The 16,599-nt window shown below is 35.9% G+C and overlaps 2 protein-coding genes across 4 annotated transcripts; one reads left to right on the forward strand and one right to left on the reverse strand.

The window, feature by feature from the left end:
• Positions 1–305: 305 nt before the first annotated feature.
• Positions 306–962, reverse strand: LOC131431003 (ragulator complex protein LAMTOR5). Its single transcript, XM_058596351.1, has 4 exons — positions 804–962; positions 679–740; positions 511–625; positions 306–454 (listed from the first exon to the last, which is right to left on the reverse strand). Exons 1-4 carry the CDS (start codon positions 836–838, stop codon positions 400–402), a joined length of 267 nt encoding a protein of 88 aa, XP_058452334.1. The 5' UTR covers positions 839–962; the 3' UTR covers positions 306–399.
• A 9,641-nt stretch (positions 963–10,603) lies between these two features.
• LOC131430811 (uncharacterized) lies at positions 10,604–16,063 on the forward strand. Of its 3 annotated transcripts, XM_058596023.1 has the most exons (12): positions 10,604–10,897; positions 10,952–11,092; positions 11,149–11,362; positions 11,416–11,505; positions 11,561–11,844; positions 11,986–12,323; positions 12,379–12,576; positions 12,927–13,043; positions 13,101–13,316; positions 13,375–13,555; positions 13,617–14,036; positions 14,106–16,063. In XM_058596023.1, exons 1-11 carry the CDS (start codon positions 10,757–10,759, stop codon positions 14,010–14,012), a joined length of 2,316 nt encoding a protein of 771 aa, XP_058452006.1. In that variant the 5' UTR covers positions 10,604–10,756; the 3' UTR covers positions 14,013–14,036; positions 14,106–16,063. The 3 variants fall into 3 exon arrangements, with proteins under 3 accessions (XP_058452006.1, XP_058452003.1, XP_058452005.1); XM_058596020.1 differs by having other exon boundaries at positions 10,604–11,092; XM_058596022.1 differs by lacking the exon at positions 14,106–16,063 and having other exon boundaries at positions 10,604–11,092; positions 13,617–14,091.
• Positions 16,064–16,599: the final 536 nt, after the last annotated feature.

Here is a 16,599-nt window from a genome sequence, read left to right on the forward strand (position 1 = left end):
AATAGAAGGTGTTTCGATCTCCTTATGCACACCTAAGAAAAAAACTTAATAATTTCATAAGTTGTGACTTAAGAACCAACACAAATTTGATTTCATTGAAGACTTATGCATTTAATAAGCACACATATGAACTTCATAAGCATGACTTATGAAATTCATAGCAATGACATATTCATTCCTTAAAACACAATTTATGATATTGACACTGACTCACAATTGACATGTATCATGACCAAGTTGATACAGGGCAGGGTATTGTTATTCTTAAATCATTATTGCATCTCAAATATTCAAGTAAGAAAAACTTTTGATTGTTGAAAACGAATCTTGGTCACGTTTATTTATTATGAATATGAACGAAACATGCTTATATATCAACTATACAAATCGTTAATATAACTACACTTCTTTGAAAATTGCTCCTGTGATACCATTTTTATGAATTATGCATTGCCTAGAAGTAAATCTACGTTATAGATAATATCAGTAATTTGTATAAAAACTTCTTACTTATCTCCTACGTCCAGCGAAACAACTGGAGCATTACAGTTTGGATCTAATTTTGCCGCCTGCTCAGAAATAGCCACAATTATACCGGCGGATTTATCTGAAGCACTGCCACGTACTGAAAATTTAGTAATTTACTACGTTTTATAGAACAAATAAAAAAATAAATACCGCCAATGCACAATCCTTGATTATTCGCCAGTAGACATCCTATGTTTTTCGGTGTTGACATTCTATGGATAAATGGTAAACTTCTTAACAAAACTGGAGCGTAATTATACTTACATCTTACTCACAATCTATCCAAAATTTGATCCACTTGCTCTTCCATTATATGTAGATTCTATTATAAATTGTATTTTTTGTCTGTGTTTATCTGTAATTTTCTAAACAACTTATTCCTGAATCTGCAAATTCTCAAGTGATTTTTCAAAAGGGCGTATACGCAAGTGACAGTTTCTTTTTGTTTACTTTCTCTTCTATTAATTTTCAAGCGGTTTCCATGTTTATCACTCAACTCTTTGCATGAAATGATACCCGAAACTTTCGACTTTCAAACAGAATAGTGACACAAACGAATTTCCAGACATGACAGTCACGATCTTTTTTTGGCGCACATCTACGGTCCTCCGTGAAACTGGCACCAATGGTGATAAATTGGTTGCACTGCTGAGTTCCCATCATACACTCATAATGCTAATGTCAAACCGTGAGAACCCTTTCGATTCGGTAGCTCATTTGTATATATTGAGATTTTATGGCACACTTTGGTTGAAATGATAACAATGCAATTAATCTCGCGCTCCACCAAGCGGTGAGTGCGGTCATTTCAGAAGGTACCGAGAACGAACCACATTTTTCAAAAATATTTATAAGCACATACATGTCTTTATTATTTATCTTTGATAGTGATATCAAAGAAAATCTTTTTAATCACATCACAATAATCGAAAGAGAGAGTGATTAAAGAGTAACTGCCACTTGCTTATACGCCCTTTTGAAAAATTACCCGGTAATTGCAACCAGCTGTCAAAATATTCCAATTCCACAATTACACTGAAATAAAATGTTTTTCCCCAGTGAATTCTGTCGAGCCGCATTGGCCGAGTGGGCACAATATCGGTCCGACCGTAGCGATGCGATCGTGTCGTCAGCGGCAATTTTCAACTCCCTGCTATGGATGCTACATCCTGAAACCAACGCTTTTTGTTATGGTGGCATTGTTTTAAACAATATGTTAAGCTATGTTCATATCATTTTGAAGCGCACAGTATATGATTATGATTCTGTCTGATGCTAAAATTCATAAGTTATAAGTTGGTATTCAATAAAATTATAATTGAGTCCTCTATACAACCGATAATTTGACTTTGAATCAAAAGGAAATTGCTTATTGTAGTTTGATTATATTCTTACGAATCAGTTTAATTATGTTGGCGTTACTGCAAAATATGAATATTGCTTAAACACACACACACTTAAAACCATTTCTTGAGCTCGGCATAATAAAATGCCGAAACTGATCAGCAACACCTAAATTTACTAATTGCTCAGTAATCAATACGCATGTTTCTGAACTTCGTTAAATGCATTCACTGATATTTCGGTAAAATGCTTCACTTTGCCGAAATTTGGCATAATTGCTTGCTGAATTTATCAGTAAACAACAGATATGCCGACATCAGCAGAGACGTTTGCCGAGATTTCGGAATATGCGCTAGCTGTTGCCGAGATTCAGCACGACAGCTGTCATTTATTGCCGCATTACATTTTCGCTTCGCATTGCGCGATTATTTTCTGATGAAATTCTCTAGTGAAAAAATGGATAATCTTCGAAGAAACGTGGAACCACTTGCAAGTAAAAATATTGAATAAATATAGTGACCTGTTTCGCTTTATAAAAAGCGACTTTATCAGATCACATTATAAGGGAAAAACACCCAACACGGGGCTGAAAGAGTCCTCGAGACAAAACTTTGAGGGATATGCGAAAAAATAACCCAATGCATGGACAAATTCAATAGATCAAAGTAAGTTTATTTTTTGAACAATACCGTATATGCATCATTAAACATTGAAAATTTTTGTATATTTATTTTTATTTTCATATTTCCAGCTCAACTCAAGATGGCCGCATCCGGAAACGCCGCTTTTTATTATGCTACATGCTTTAAGGTAGAGGCTTTAAGCACTACTGGCAACAAATTTGTAAGCCTCCTTTAAGTGTTAATAAAATGAATTTTTGATCCTGAATGGTGTGTTTATAATGTTTAGAAATTACTAGATTTTTAATTACTGATGATTCGGTAATTTGTTTTTTTCATTTTTTCGTTTTATTGGATTGCCGAATATTCAGCGAACGTTTCACTGAGCAAATAGTAAATCTTATGCTGGCGATTTCGGCAATATTTGACGTTTGTCAAATTTGAGGGTGCCGAGATGCTCAGTTATTTTATTTTTGCCGAGATGATTGCTGATTACTCGGCTGTGCGAATCTTGGCATTTTTTTTGCGAGACTCAGCTAAAAAATTTAAGTGTGCAGCATCTAAAAGCGAAATGGAACCAGAGAATCAAACATTTTGGCTTCAAGCCTGTTGTATGCAGATAACAATCGATCCATGGGGCAATTTTGAACCATTTGAATTGCACTGTGCTAACCTATAAGCTTTACATTAACCACAGAAAACAGATATATAGGCTCGCATAAGAATTGTGTGCAAAATTCACTCATTCAACGTGGCGAGCACTTGCAGATGTCCCCACGATCGACACGAGGTGCAACTGCGATTTGGATGCCGCTCTCACATGAGACAAAATTTTGGATGCAACATTTACCACACACTAGATTTTTCATTTACTGTTGGTTGAAATGATAAGTTTGTTTTTGTTTTATTGCGATCGAGTTCTCGTGTGGTTTATGCGACATAGAAAAAAGTGATCTTTAACACTTAGGGAATATTTCTATATCAGACAGAAGGATTTTGTCATCGTTCCGGAACGTAGTGGAACTCTAAGACAAGACCTGACAACTGGGGGGGCTGCTTTTGTTCCAAAATGAACCAGTTTCTGATTGGCTGATTTTGATGTTGCTACCGCACATGTGCAAAGAAAAAACTTTTGCAGGGAACGCGAGCAATGATGCCAAGTATAAAGAAAATCAGAAAACAAGTTTATTAAAATGTATAATTTTAGCTCACCAATGAAAATGAAAATTTTCAGAGAATGTTTCACTTTTTTCCAATCTCATTTGAAATAAATGTTTATATTGGCAGCACTGTGTACCTAAAATTAGCATCAAGCCGTTTTTCTTTTTAGTGAATAAAAGTGTAACCAAAAAAGATTTGTTAAATTAGTGTAAACTCGAAAGTGTGTTTAATTTTACAAGAAGAATGAAATGTTGTGTTCCACACTGTGGTCACACTAAGAATTTCTATCCAAACTTGAAATTTTCCGGTTTCCAAAAGATCCGGTAATACGTCAACAATGGATTCGATTTTGCGTTCAACATGAGATATTTCGTGTTTTGTCATCAAAGCTCAATTAATTGTTTTTAAGCATTAATATATAATAAAATGCAATCGCCAAACATTTTGCCTTTCTCATATAGAAAGGTTATGCAATCACTTGAAAAACCGACTAGTGAAAATTGGCCCGAAAAACCTAGTGAGATTATTGGTCAAATAATCTCACTAGGTTTTCTCGGAAATAGCTGAACCGATTTTGACAAACTTAGAATCGAATGCAAGGTCTCGTAGTCCCATACGGAATTCCTGAATTTCATCCGGATCCGACTTCCGGTTCCGGAGTTATAGGGTAAAGTGTATTACATATTGTACACCCTCACATAATCCGGCGAAACAAAAAACGTAAAAAATTTTCTAAACTGGTCTCAAAACTACACAAATCGATAGTCATTATCAGTAGGCAACTAAACAAACCGATTCCGGCTATCCTGGCTCCCGGTATCCGGTTCCGGAAGTACCGGAAATAGTGGTCATATATACCAAAATGGTCACTCACTCACTTTTCTCAACGATGGTTTTACCGATTTCCACAAACTTAGATTCAAATGAAAGGTCTTGTGGTCCCATACGGAATTCCTGAATTTCATCCGGATCCGACTTCCGGTTCCGGAGTTATAGGGTAAAGTGTATTACATATAGTACACCGTCATTTAAACCGGCGAAACAAAGAACGTAAAAAAAATTCTAAACTGGTCTCAAAACTACACAAATCGATAGTTATTATCAGTAGGCAACTAAACAAACCGATTCCGGCTATCCTGGTTCCCGGTATTCGGTTCCGGAAGTACCGGAAATAGTGGTCATATATATATCAAAATGGATCTCACTCACTTTTCTCAACGATGGTTTTACCGATTTCCACAAACTTAGATTCAAATGAAAGGTCTTGTAGTCTCATACGGAATTCCTGAATTTCATCCGGATCCGACTTCCGGTTCCGGAGTTATAGGATAAAGTGTATTACATATTGTACACCGTCACTTAAACCGACGAAACGAAAAACGTAAAAAAATTCCTAAACTGATCTCAAAACTACACAAATCGATAGTTATTATCAGTAGGCAACTAAACAAACCGATTATGGCTATCCTGGTTCCCGGTATCCGGTTCCGGAAGTACCGGAAATAGTAGTCATATATACCAAAACAGATCTCACTCACTTTTCTCAGCGATGCTTTGACCGATTTCCACAAACTTAGATTCAAATGAAAGGTCTTCCGGTTCCATACGGAATTCCTGAATTTCATCCGGATCCGACTTCCGGTTCTGGAATTATAGGGTAAAGTGTGTTCAATATTGTACACCGTCCTTAAACCGGCGAAACAAAAAACGTAAAAAAATTTAAACTGGTCTCAAAACTACACAAATCGATAGTCATTATCAGTAGGCAACTAAACAAACCGATTCCGGCTATCCTGGTTCCCGGTATCCGGTTCCGGAAGTACCGGAAATAGTGGTCATATATACCAAAGCAGATCTCACTCACTTTTCTCAGCGATGGTTTGACCGTTTTCCACAAACTTAGATTCAAATGGAAGGTCTAGTGGTCCCATACGGAATTCCTGAATTTCATCCGAATCCGACTTCCGGTTCCGGAGTTATAGGGTAAAGTGTGTTCAATATTGTACACCGTCACTTAAAATATTTTCGGATGCAACAAACATGTTATGCATAACCAATCTCTTGGTTTCTTTCAAAAATCGAAGAGTAAAATTTAAAATAGAATACCACAATGTTATATGTACATGAGAAAGGCATCATTACACCACTAGGTGGATTAAAACAGGTTTTTCATGTTTATTTCAAATTAAAAACCGAGTCTAAAAATTTAAATTTAATAAACAGTTTTTTCTTAGCATAAAGTTATTAAAAAATCTGTAAATATGGCTACACTGTAGCCGATACGTTGGTATTCATTCCACAGGGCGAAAATGACGAGAAGCATGATTCGGAAAGAAGAATAAGAAGCTAGTTGTCAGGCCTTGTCTTAGGTGGAACTTAGTGGAACGTAGTGGAGCGTTTTGAAAGATCGATTAGAGCTAGGACAGGACCAGACAACTGGCTTCTTTTTCCAGCAAAATATTTCTCTTCTTATTCCGGTTGCTCCCTGCTGTAAATAATAAATGCCTCGCGATCACTGTTGCCAGTAGAAATAATTGTTCATTCTGAAAACTTTCTCCCCTTATAACATGTAATTATTTATCATTTGAAAACACTTAGACAAATGTTATATCGGTCAAAAATATAGCTCTGGATTCATTTTGATCAGATGTTTGTTTAGAAGAAAACGTTTAGTTGAAACAGCTTAATAAAAATTTTCTAAAACACTCAATTTTGAGTAATTAATTCTTGCAGCTTTATTAACTAAAGTATTCAACATATTCTATTTGAGAAAAATAATAACATACAGAAGTATCCAAAGATTGGGTGCTATTCTCAACCAACATAATCAATATTCTCGTCCATATCACACTTCGTGATTTCAGGCTTTCTCTTTGTATCATCCAGTGATTGTTAAATGTACTCGTATACTTTCCGCATTGACAGAATTTAAAAACAAATTGAACTTAAATCCTTTTGAAATCAATAATTTTGAAAAGATGACCCGAAAAATAAAATATCCAATATCAAGCTACATTGTTACCGACGATACTGACAACACTTTTTCTACCACCCTGCAGTAATCTTGATTTCAACAACTTGTACTTGCTTATGTCAGTTTCAACCAATCACGAGCTGGTCCGAAATTGGTCCTAAAAGTGGATTAACAATTGTCAGGTCCTGTCCTAGGATTAGAGGGCCTATGTATTTTATCGTGAATATCTTTTATTGTATCTACCCTCCTAGAAAAAAAAGAAAAACGAAAGAAAATTGGTTGTTATTTTACGGGAAGTAGAACAACTGTACAGGTAATAGTTTAAAAAAAAAAGTTTTAAAAGCTTCAGAAATTCTCCAATAAAATTAGCCCAACGGGGCTCCAATTCCTCATATTATAAATGGTTCAACAATGGATGTTAGACCCCCCGGGCGCCTGCACTGCGGGAATACAGATGCAGAGATGTCCCTCATGAGTGAGGTATGATAGTGCGGATAAGGCATGACAACAAACAAAGTGAGGAGGGCAAAGTAAGAAGTGAAACGATGTAAATTAGCAGCAAATGTCAGATAGAGGAAATAATGAAAAATAAATCGTAGATAGAAGGAGAACATATTAGTTTCAAGAGATAGTTAAAGATAGTTTCTTGGACCATAACGTGGATTCCCTATCAGCAGACCGTTCAATTTTGTTGGTCTTTAAGCGCTTGTTGAACGACATATTGCACGAAATATTCGTTCAATTTGCTGGAACGGTTTGTTGTTGTTTTTTCTCTTGTAAAAATAGTGTGAAAATTAAGTGTTACCTTAACATAGAAAGAAAATTTGTTGTTTTTATACGTGAAGTAGAAGTATTGTGCAGGTATGTAGTGTTAGTTTAAACAAATAAGTGGAAAAAACTTCAGAAATTCTGCAGTAAAACTAGTCCAACGGTGTCCAACTCCTCATGTTAAAAATGGCTCAACAATGGACTTTTGTCTGCCGGGTTTGTTGAACGAAAAAAATGGCATTCGGTTCAACGGTCTGTTTCAAAATCGGCAAACGAAGGGCCCGTGTTGGCCTCCCGTTGAACGATTGATTGGACTTTCATTGGACTAATGATCCAACGTATTGGACCAATGAAGGACCATCGATGAACGTTTTTTTTTTTTCTAAGTGGGTTGTAAGCGACTGGTACATGAGGTTTCTCGTGACTTTGCACGACAAAGGAATTTATATCTTTGGAAGCTGTGAGTTTAAAGTTTATTGTTAAATATGATTTCTATACTGGATTCCTCAATAGGAAAGGTTATAAAATACGTATCATTGTAGACGGAAAACAATGTAATTCGTAGTTTAATTCGAATCAACTTGAATAATTGCGCTAAGGAGGTGAGAAGAAGGTTAAATTAAAAAGGGGAAACAAACAAATGTAAGTTTCAAAATACTAAATTACCCTACATTTATTAATACCAATAAATTTTAACGTCTATAGCTTTGATCTGCTAAAGGTAAACCACAGACTAACAGACATGACAGTATGAGTAAATTTTTATAAAAATAATTTTTTGTGATGCACCAGTTCCACCTATATTGTACTGCGCGAACTATTTATTATCGATACACCCATTGTGTTATGTAAAAGTTTTTTTACTAGATGGTTCCCTCTCGTTTGTCAACACCGATCAGCTGCTTACAGGGATGCCTGATTTCATCATAATATTTAAAAATGAATCGTAACAATAAATTATTGGATTACGTTGATAATATATTTAAGATTTTTAGGTATGTTGGAAAGAAACCATTTATTTTTCTCAACATTGTTCATCTAGACTATTTTTGATTGACACGAAGTAAGTAGATATTGTAACAACACTGGTTTGATTTTGTATTGCGTTGAAGGATGAGAAGTAGACACAATTCTGTATATAGTTTTGGCAATATGTATTAAATCTGTATCCTGCATGAAATTCTCATGGATGTATACAAATCAATACACTACAGGTCATTCTGTATGAAAGGCAACCGACGACACGACCTGCCACTCGTCTATCTAAACTGTATCGATAATTTAACTACCCCTCAGTAACTGGTAATGTCAAAACGAAGTTGCTTGAAAATCTATTGAAACTGGCAACAAAAGTCGAAAACTGTTGATTTTAGATAACAATTACCAGAACCATGGCTACGTATATTTTTTAATGGAACGTACTATATAAATAATCTCAAAACAAAAACAAATTGTTTCTGTGAATCAGAAGAAATGCGGATTTTTGTGAACCAAAAATAATAGGACCAGCTTAGCATTGACTTTCGCCCAAAACACCCCGAAAAGGCAGACATATAGCAGCTATTTGCAGGATTGATTAGAACAAAGTTGCTAGCAGGGCATATTCGCTCGTACTAGCTATGACTCATCAATTTACCAAGGACATTAACTCTATTTTACCCTTCATTGCAGATGAAATACTTCTGTATAAATGAATCCGTTGGTCTTATTTCGCTTGCCGAGAAAAGCGAAGAAAATTCGTATGCGGAAAATCCCTATTCGGAACATCTTGTTATCGTGACTGATCGCAAGTCACATCAGCTGATCATCGAGGCGCACGAGCTTATGAAGTAGATTTTGTGCGTTAACGTATTCAAACCGGGAACTCAAGCGGAGGTTCGGCTCCTGAAGGAAACCCTTAATTACGACTAAATAGTCGAAATGATTGGACCTCCTATGTACGATGATGCGGAACGTGATTTCGTGAATCACGTCGATCGATGCGTCTATCTCTTTTGAAGCTACTGCCAAGTGTGTACCGGTCATAGTGCCCGTATTGTGGAGGATAGCGATCGTACACGTTCTACCCTGAATAACCGTTGTACCGGGACCTTCCCGAAATGGGAGCGCCATTGTATCGAACGAGAATGGGGGCACCTATGTTTGACTCAGGGCGCGGGCTGGCCTAGATATATTCGAGAATTCAATCCAGACCGTCGGGAACAAATTTATTTTTTTTTTTATCCGTATACTACATCATTTTCTATTTTTGTATCCGTATTCTATATCATTACCGTTAAAACATTAAAAAACGCTCGATCGATAAATTGTTTATATTTCTCGATCATGAATTTGACTTTTTACGAAACCATTTGCAACTCTTGTCTTTGCGAGTCCACCACCGCATGCAGCTAGAACATGTTGACTAGTTAGCTTTTCCATTGCGTACAATGGAAAGATGACCTTCTTTGGATTTCACAGTAGAAGTTACTGAAGTATTAAACAAAATCTGTAAAAATGTGTACCATTCGCGATCTTTTGCGTTTTTTTTAAATTGTTTGTTTATTTACTTTGGAACTCCTTGGTAACTAATTCGTAGCAACCTAAACAGTGTTGCTCAAGAAGATTATTTTTATCATTATCAAGGGGTCGTTATATTTGCGGTAACTGGCGGTGAATCATTAACAGACAGTTTCATTGCCAATTTTTCTTCGGATTGCCTGGTCGTGTCGTCGTGGCAACTCTGTTGGTAAATGAAAAAAGTAAACACAGTCTAGATGACAGACAGGATGCTTTTGATAGGATAACATGGCGCCATCATGCCATATGCGAGTACTGTCCCAACTAAAGGAATATTCGGAATGACCGTAAAATGATTGAAGAATCTAATTTGAGTGTCCTGTCTGTTAGTCTTTGGGTAAACTGCTGATACAAAGAGGTTTATTTCTACAAGTTCCGAACAATGGACCTCTGTCTGCCGGGTTTTTGAACGAAAAAAATTGCATTCGGTTCAACTGTCTGTTTTAAAATCGGCAAACGAAGGTCCCGTGTTGGCCTCCCGTTGAACGATTGATTGGACGTTCATTGGACCAATGATCCAACGTATTGGACCAATGAAGGACCACCATAGAACTTTTTTTTCTAAGAGGGATGCTGCAGACATTTTTTCGGATACACAGACATTTGCAACCCTGCCTGAAGATATTAGAAATTTTTACTTGGCATCTCCGGTGTAGAAATCGTATACTATTGTCAAAATTGTTTATATCATTTGTTTTCAAATACTTATTCAATTTTTTTCTGCGCGAATTATTTTATTCTTAATTCAGTTGAAAATTAATCTGATCGAGTTTAAGACCACGCGATACATTACTCTGGAGCGATGAACAATTATTGTTCTATACCTAACTGCCCTAATAAAAACGTTACTTTTGTCAGAAATTTCTATCATATTCCTCAGTCGAATGCAAAGAACTCAGCTCTATTAAAAGAGAGATCACACCATTGGAAAAAACTTTGCCGTGTAACTAAAAATGATACGAGCTATAGAGTTTGTAGCGATCACTTTTTTTTCAAGCATCCGGCCGAAACACATGATAAGAAACATCCAGATTGGCTGCCTTGGTTGAAACTTGATCCAAGATTACCTGACAATCCACTCAAAGTGCGGCGAAGAATGCAGGAGTATTACCAGCAAAGAAAATGTTCTCAAGAGACCGTAAGTTTATATTTATGACTAAAGCCAAACCCTTCTGATAATCTACCTTTCAACAGCTTTGTGTTATTAAAGGTTGCATCAATAGTGGATCCATTATTTCCAACAATATGCAATCGTTTGAATTCCCTAAGCTGGACATGACCAGTTATATAAATCGTGTTTTGTCCGAAAAGCGTCTGCTTTTGTGGTTGCAAGTCGTTGATCAACCTGACAGTTGGAAACAGTTTGACTTCAGTAAACTAAAAATATGTCCCCGGCATTTTGTGTCAGGTTAGTTATACTGCAATATTTTTATTATGACTATTTTGGAATGTCTTCTTTAGGAAAGATGGCTGATTTAACAGATGTAGAAAATGTTGATTGGATTCCTACAATTGCATTAGAAAAAAAGTTGAACTTCACTGATCATGTTGGTGAGTACAAAATGAATCATAAAACTGTTCAACCCAGTTTTTTTTTTGCTTGTAGCTCATTTCGATTTGTACAACATTATCTCGTTGATCAAAGACAGCTGTTCAATTAAAGGAATTACTGAGAAAAATGTTAACCTCAGTTTTCCAACAGCCAATACAGTTCCAATAACAATGGCACCGGCTACAAATCAACCGCACCAAATTAATCAAAAAAATCCAACGGCGGTTCCACTGGACCGTGTAGATGTGGGACTTAAATGCATACTTTGCTTAGAGTCAACATCTCTTAAACCTATAGATTCAAGAAGTGGCACAGCCATCAATGCTTTATTTAACACGGTAAGTAACAGCTTTATTTCAAACGATAACCATCACATACTTCAATCAATTTTCCGAGCCTCGAAATTATGTTGTTTATGTGTAAACCTTCTAAAACAAGTTAACGGAAATAGATGAATTTCTTTGAATATGTTTCCTCAGATTCTGAACGTAAACAGTGAGGTGATTTGTAGTAAATGCAGTAAATCAATCGAAGAATTTTACTGCTTTTATGAGTTGATATTGCGCATTCAACAGAACTTCCCAACTGAAAAAAACAATGCTATCCTTGCTGCTGCTTCCGATAATCGAACACCTAAAGTGGAAGGTTCTATTTCCATAACTTCGAAAGTAAAGAACAGAAAACTGTTCAAAGTATTATCTGCCGACTATTTCCAATGTATAATTTGTGAATTGGTCATGTTTAGAAAAAATAGGATTATTCAGCATCTTCAGGAAGCACACAAAGTAAAATTAAACTACAAAGAATACAAGCAAAGGTAGTGTTCTTACATCCCTGTGTATGATATAAAAATTATGAAAACACATTTGTAGATTTTCACCTATTAAATCAGTTGACCACAAAAACATATGTTCGGTAGCATCTAATATCAAACGTGATACTGAAAAAGCACTCACTAAAGATTCTTCAAACAAGAACCAGGAACCTATGATCGCTGAAGCAATTCATACCAACAAGGATGATGATCTGAAGGAACAGAAAAGACATTCCTGTTATATCTGCAAGAATTTGTAAGTTATTAGTGATCAGTAACCACTTTGCATTTCCGTTTACTATGCTATTCAAACTCGGAGTACTGTTCGGAAACTTGGCTCAACGAAACAGCAATATCTGTTTTAGCGTATGGATCCGATTATTAAGTTTTGCTGGCCGATAGTAGATCCTATATCAGTTATAAAAGTGTAGTACACGGAATGCTCATTGCCGTTAATCGTTGTATGAAAAGTACCATTATTTATTTTGTGTCAAGCAGATATTGGTTCGTTTTAAATTTGCTAGATTCATGTGTGTGATGACATCTACCTATTAACCAATAACTGTAAAGTGTCTGACACAACCAATATTAAACAAATTCTTTCAGTTATTCACCGGACGAGATGATAGAGCACATAAAAACTCATGAAACCGAACGCGACAAAAATCGAGAATTGATTGAACTAGGTGAAAAATATGAAGCGTGCAAACAATGTCAAAAGGCGTAGCTATTAATATTGTAAACAAAGGAAAACAATTTCTAATTTTCAAAGTTTTGCAGTATTCTTAAGGATGACATGGAGCAACATCTTGAAGAGCATGAAGCAAAGCGAGCACGAAGAAGAGAATTCATAAAGAAGCAACAAGAGAAAAATAAGTATACCTGCTTCAAGTGCAATAAAGACTTTCAATCGTTGTATGCACTGGATAAACATACGAAATCGCATAAAATTGTCGGATCGGATGATAAAATAATATGTCCAGATTGTAATCACATGTATTGTGGAATAATAAGGGCTCTTAGTAACAGTTTAAAAAATAATTATCAATTGCAGTGTGAAGGCAAACTATTTCAAATATCACTGTCAGCTTATACACGATGATGTGTTGCTTGCCTGTGACAAATGTGGCAAACAGATGAGCCGAATGGCCCTCAAAAAGCACCAACTGACTTGTGACGATACTACGGTCCCTTGCGACATTTGTGGCAAAACTATAAAGATGTATATGGTGAAAGTGAGTTAAAAGCAATAGTAATATATTAAATGAAACTGTTTTATTTCTATTTACTCCACAGAGTCATATTGCTAAAGTACATTCAAACAAACCCTTTAAATGCAGGTTCTGTCCGAAGGTTTACGACAGTAAAGATTACGCTGGTTCGCATGAACGATGGTCGCATCGGGAGGAGTGGGACCAGAGACGCCGTGTAGGTATAAAGGAACTTAATCTAGATCGCAGTCAACTGGAAGAAGCTCTAGGGCTAAGAAAAAACTCAGACAATTCAGAAGAGGCAGAATCATCATGTCCCGTTTGTCTGAATGTGCATGGCAATGAAACTGTGGTCGAAACTCATATGCGTAAAGCCCATCCGAAGGAACACTTGGCTATGATAATGAACGGTGTCCCAATTATTTCCAGTAATGAGGATGCACGATTGCCAAAGGACAAAATCGGTGATGAAAAGTGGTAAAACTGATAATAATGCATCAGCATGGTAAAATTTCCATTGAAGAATATATGTATCGTAGGAGAGCTTTCATTCATTCCAATTTTGCTCTGACAGGTTCCCTTTGGTTTGTTCGAGAGTTTTGGACTGATCCGATAATATTGATGTCCAAATAATACATCAAACCTTTCAACAGGATAGCTACCATAAGTAAAGAAAGAGGGGAGGGGTGAATATAATCTCAGGTATCTAAGCGCTATACTCAATCCTGTTCGATATTGGCTTTGTATTAGTACACAACTAAACCGATAGAATACCAAGCTCACTAATAAGTTCCCACATCATGTTTCTGCTATTTCTCTTATTGTTACTTGTTAGAAAATTTTATTTAATATTAAACATTCTTCTGTTTATTCTTGTGTCCATTAACTTTTACATAAACACTGAATTCGTTTAATGATTGTATCAATAGTCGTCTCATTAGTCGAATCACCACATCATTTTGCTTAGTACTCGATCTACAATTAACGAATGGTTGAGTTCGATCCTTTGAAACAATATCATAAAAAATTATATGAAAAAATGAGCAATTTTCAGTTCCAGCGGAGTGAACATGAGGAGTGATTATACCAGTATTCTTCTTATCGTTCAAGCCAATGAATAAAACGCTTCCCTTCATATATGATATTCACCATTTATATTTGGTAATTGGTCAAGTAATCCAATTTTCTGAAAATGGAATGATTTGGTTTAGGCAACTTACAAATGTAATGAATAGCACCCTAAGCAGTCCGTTTTTAAGTAATCCATCCTTGTACCCGAAGCGACTGAACGAACTGTAGTGTGCTCTTTATTTGACCTCATTATTTCAACAGCAGAATCCTTTCATTGATATCGTTCTATAATTTGATTCGTTCAACTCAAGCCCACGATGGTCAACATTATTCATCTAACTGATTACATTGCACACAATGAATCTACTGGTAAACGATATCACAACTTTTTATCCTGCTTACGATATAGCAAGAACAGTCATATGCAAACAATGATTGTGATACTTTATTAAACACGTGTTTCAAAATGACGAATCGCATGGATCAAACAATCTCCACCCAAAACTGCTCGTTGCGCGCAACTTCCCAACGATCTAGTATTCTTTTCTTCAAGAGCGAAATACTGAGCATCAATCAATCTAGGAATCATAGATAGTTTTCCTAATTTTTTTGATTTACGAACCCGGTGGTGGTAAAAACTGATCAAACAAAAAAAGAATAATGTAAATCCGTCCATTCGTTCTTACGTGATGCGATTACAAAGAATGATCTCTGCATTCTAACGCCATAACTTCTGAACTACTGAACGGATTGCAACCAAACTTGGCACAGGTATTTCTTACATTTCAAAGATGGTCCTTGGATATTTGTATAGGGGAGGGAGTTTGGCAAAAGTCAATAACAGGGCGGGAATAGAAACATTTTACATATATTACATATGATTATATGGGGAATAGATGTAGCAAGTGCCTTTAAAAAGGGGGGTATACTCTTTGTAATGACATAACTCCGAAACTACTTAACGGATTGATATCAAACTTGGCCAATGTACTCCTTGCTCTTCAGAGATGGTTATAAGGAAAATTTTACGGGAGAGGGAGCGTAGCAAGTGTCCTTAACAAAGCGGGTCATTGAAAAATTATCTAATTTGACGAGAATCGGTACTTTTTGTAGACCATAGATACTTTTTGCACAACTTAGATATGATTATAAGGATATTCGTGGGGAGAGGATGTAGTAAGTGCCTCTAAAAAAGAGAGTGTAATGTTTGTAAAGGCATAACTCCGGAACTAATACACGAATTGCTATAAAACTTGGCACAGGTATTTCTTGCTCTTCAGAAATAGTCATAAAGGTGGTCGTCAAATGGATAACTAAGTCCTCACAAGATCTTATCTCATGCCTCCCCGTGTGTCTATGATGACATTTGGTTAATAGAACGGCGGCGACTGGGTGCTATCGCCTTCTGCGTTAGTAGCAGAATGAGAGGGTACGAAATGGCTTAAAGTTAAAGCTCATCATAAAGTGCAACATTTATCTTAGTATATTGCAACATATAACTATGTTGTTTATTCCATTATTATTATTATTATTATTATTATTATTATTATTATTATTATTATTATTATTATTATTATTATTATTATTATATTATTATTATATTTTAGAATTTTCCCTCCATGGTTGATGGGCTTGACGGTATTGCAAACATCATCAGATACGATTAATTATTGTTACAATTTAATATAAATATGTGTTATAACTTTTAGTTTAATTATTGAGTTTATTGAGTGAGGTATGAAACGATTTGAATAAGATGTTGATTGCAATACGCTCCAACATCCGGGGTTGGAGAGGCCGGTAGGGCTTAACTGAGCTCTTTTTTTATGTTTCATTTTCATACTACCGGCCCTTATTACCGATGTGAAGTGGAAATTAAGCGAAATGAACGTACCCCACTCAGGTTTCACACGATAACGGAAAAGTTGAATGGTGAATTAAGTTCATCTTTGACGTTTATTCTGTGAGGTTGTGTCGTGCTCGTGTGGGATCTGATG

This window comes from Malaya genurostris, chromosome 2, assembly GCF_030247185.1.
Source record: "Malaya genurostris strain Urasoe2022 chromosome 2, Malgen_1.1, whole genome shotgun sequence".
In the NCBI taxonomy this organism is placed as follows: domain Eukaryota; kingdom Metazoa; phylum Arthropoda; class Insecta; order Diptera; family Culicidae; genus Malaya; species Malaya genurostris.

Bases quoted from the DNA above. Each gene is read 5' to 3' on its own strand.
- LOC131430811 (XM_058596020.1), top strand. From the start codon at position 10,757: ATGAACAATTATTGTTCTATACCTAACTGCCCTAATAAAAACGTTACT. The intron at 11,506-11,560 runs GTGAGTACAAAA...TTTTGCTTGTAG, and splicing joins GAACTTCACTGATCATGTTG to CTCATTTCGATTTGTACAAC. The intron at 13,556-13,616 runs GTGAGTTAAAAG...TTTACTCCACAG, and splicing joins TAAAGATGTATATGGTGAAA to AGTCATATTGCTAAAGTACA.
- LOC131431003 (XM_058596351.1), bottom strand. From the start codon at position 838: ATGGAAGAGCAAGTGGATCAAATTTTGGATAGATT. The intron at 741-803 runs GTGAGTAAGATG...ATTTATCCATAG, and splicing joins GATCAAATTTTGGATAGATT to AATGTCAACACCGAAAAACA. The intron at 626-678 runs GTATTTATTTTT...CTAAATTTTCAG, and splicing joins TCAAGGATTGTGCATTGGCG to TACGTGGCAGTGCTTCAGAT.